Source organism: Poecilia latipinna, unplaced genomic scaffold (assembly GCF_001443285.1).
Source record: "Poecilia latipinna isolate Pla-1442-1.1 unplaced genomic scaffold, P_latipinna-1.0 Scaffold3270, whole genome shotgun sequence".
Taxonomy (NCBI): domain Eukaryota; kingdom Metazoa; phylum Chordata; class Actinopteri; order Cyprinodontiformes; family Poeciliidae; genus Poecilia; species Poecilia latipinna.
In genome coordinates, this window is record NW_015115886.1 from 11,121 (window position 1) to 13,805 (window position 2,685).

The 2,685-nt window shown below is 43.8% G+C and overlaps 1 protein-coding gene across 8 annotated transcripts in view; it reads left to right on the forward strand.

Annotated features, from left to right (window-relative positions):
- Positions 1–2,685, forward strand: part of LOC106940537 (epidermal growth factor receptor kinase substrate 8) — a 21,044-nt gene that overhangs the window by 10,252 nt on the left and 8,107 nt on the right. For 6 of the 8 annotated variants that reach the window (XM_015023300.1, XM_015023297.1, XM_015023298.1 and 3 more), the window contains 2 exons: positions 502–691; positions 761–893. In XM_015023300.1, the coding sequence (XP_014878786.1) occupies positions 502–691; positions 761–893 (323 nt within the window). Of the gene's footprint in view, positions 1–501; positions 692–760; positions 894–1,687; positions 1,836–2,685 lie in introns of those variants that run through there. The other 2 variants (XM_015023304.1, XM_015023303.1) reach the window with 2 other exon arrangements.

Sequence of the window (2,685 nt, forward strand, 5' to 3'; positions counted from 1 at the left end):
GAACCTATAGACAGGAAGCTGTAGACGGGAACCTATAGACAGGAAGCTGTAGACGGGAACCTATAGACAGGAAGCTGTAGACGGGAACCTATAGACAGGAAGCTGTATAGACAGGAAGCTGTAGACGGGAACCTATAGACAGGAAGCTGTAAACAGGAAGCTATAGACAGGAAGCTGTAAACAGGAAGCTATAGACAGGAAGCTGTAAATGGGAAGCTGTATAGACCGGAAGCTTTAGATGGGAAGCTGTAAACGAGAAGCTGTAAACGAGAAGCTGTGGACAGGAAGCTGTAAACGGGAACCTATAGACAGGAAGTTGTAAACAGGAATCTGTGGACAGGAAGCTGTAAACGAGAAGCTGTATAGACAGGAAGCTGTAAACGGGAACCTATGGACAGGAAGTTGAGCCATTATGAGGAAAATGTTGTCTGATAACTCCAGACTCTAGCTCAGCTTTGTGTTTTTGTGACTCTCTCATGTCATGTGGTTCTGGTTCTGCAGGCAGGAAGTCCAACATGGAGGAGGTCCAGGACGAGCTGGTCCACCGGCTGACTTTGGGTCGGAGCACGCAGAAAAAGTTCCAGGTTCCGTCTCGGAGCAACAGCGGCAACCTGCCGGCTCCAGGAATCACCTACGACTCTCCACCACATGAAGTGAAGGCCTGGCTGGAGGCCAAGGGCTTCAGCCCAGTGTGAGTGCAGCGGACCGGACCGGGTCTCTGGACCGGACCGGGTCGTGACCCCCTGCCGTTTCTCTGCAGGACCATCAGCAGCCTGGGCGTTCTGACCGGAGCCCAGCTGTTCTCCCTCAACAAGGAAGAGCTGAAGACGGTTTGTCCCGACGACGGGGGGCGGGTCTTCAGCCAGGTGACGGTCCAGAAGGCGGCGCTGGAGGTGAGAACTCACCAATAACTCACCAATAACTCACCAGTAATCTTGGCACATTAGAGCTTAAGTTGCTGCAAATTAATAAACAAAAATAGAATAAAATCAAAAAATAGATATTCTGGGAAAATTAAAAAGGAAATTCCCAAATTCAGTTCTAATATTTGGATAAAAATATTAAATAAGAATAACTGATATATTAAAATCAGCATTAGTTATTCAACAAATTTAATAAAATTTTAATTTCACAAATTTCATTGAAATAAAAAAAAATCACTGTTTTGGCATAATTGCAAAGCATCAATAAAACTAAGAAATTCAGTTTTATGTTGTTAAAATATTACTTAAAAATAGATTAGTTTATTATTTATTACATATTGAATGATGTAAAAACATGAATTAAATCCAGCCAGTCCAAAGTGTCTTCAGGTCTAAACATGGACGAATCTGAATTATAGTTTTTTTTCCCAGATTAATAAAATAAAAGATCAGATTAAAAATGAAATCAGACTTTATCTCAGTTCTGATGATGATGAAGATGTTCACCTGGCGGAGCTTCCAGCTGATTGGTCCGTTAGAGGAGAACCTGGAGGCCCAGAACCGCACGACCGTTTCATACTGGTACTGCTGCAGAACCAGGCATGAGTCGGTCCCTCTGGCCTGACCCGGTCCGGGTCCGGTCCGGTCCAGTCCCGGTCCAGGTCCGGTCCGGTCTGGTCCAGTCCGTGGTCCGTGTCCTAGTCCGGTCCATGTCCCGGTTCTCCAGCGTCTCTCTGCTGTCGCCGTCTGCTTCCCTCCTGCAGGTTTTCTTCTGAGCCTCCTCTGATCTTCTGACTGGCTGCATTCAGGTACCGTTTCTCTTTGGCGCCTCCACAGCCCAGTTCTGTTGGCCAGAACCGCAGTAAAATCAAATGGACCGGACCCAGACGCAGCTTCCTGTAGAATAAATTACACAGACTCTGACCTGAAAACCAGCAGAAACTGAAGTTGAGTAAATATTTTTAACTGAAATAAAAACATTTAGTTTGTAAAACTAAAACTCTGAGATTTCAGATAAAATGTTTTGTTCTCATGTTGATGAATCTGAGGAAGTGAAACAAACCCAACATCATCTGTAAATCGCGGCGCTCCATTTCCCGCCTGCGGCTCTACGCTAGTTGTTCAGCAGCTGAACGCATTTTATTATCTCCTGTTGAGTCTTCATAACCCAACTGATGTAAACATAATCACAATAATATGGCCGTTTTGAATTCTGCACCTATAAAAAACTAAAACATAGCTAATAAAAACTAAAGCATATTTAGGAAACAGTAAAAACTAACAAATTAACTGAATTAGACAACGAAATAAAACCAAAGTATAATAAAAAAACTAAAAGGTTAGAGTCGGTGTTTGTTAATGATACTGATTAACTGCCATCAGACTCTGAACGCTTTCTGACAACAAACCGACCCAAGAAGAAGAACATAGCCGTCGCCAAGCAGCGCTCTGTTTACGGCAGTAAAGATGGCTGCCACAGCGCTCCGGATGGATTTTATTTATTTTTTGTAAGTTGCACAGATCAGGGAAAAACATTGTAATCAGACGCAGCGTTGGATCCAGGGGCCGGCCCAAGGCATAAGCAAACTAAGCAGCCACTTGGAGTCACTAAGGGGCCCCTCAGTGGAGCTGATTTTTAGTAGTTTCTATGTCATTATATCAAAAACACATAATTTCATTATGAAGTGATTTGTTTTTACAAAAAAAAAAAATCCCTTCTCACCCTCCACGGCCTCTCTCTCTCTCTCTCTCTCTCTCTCTC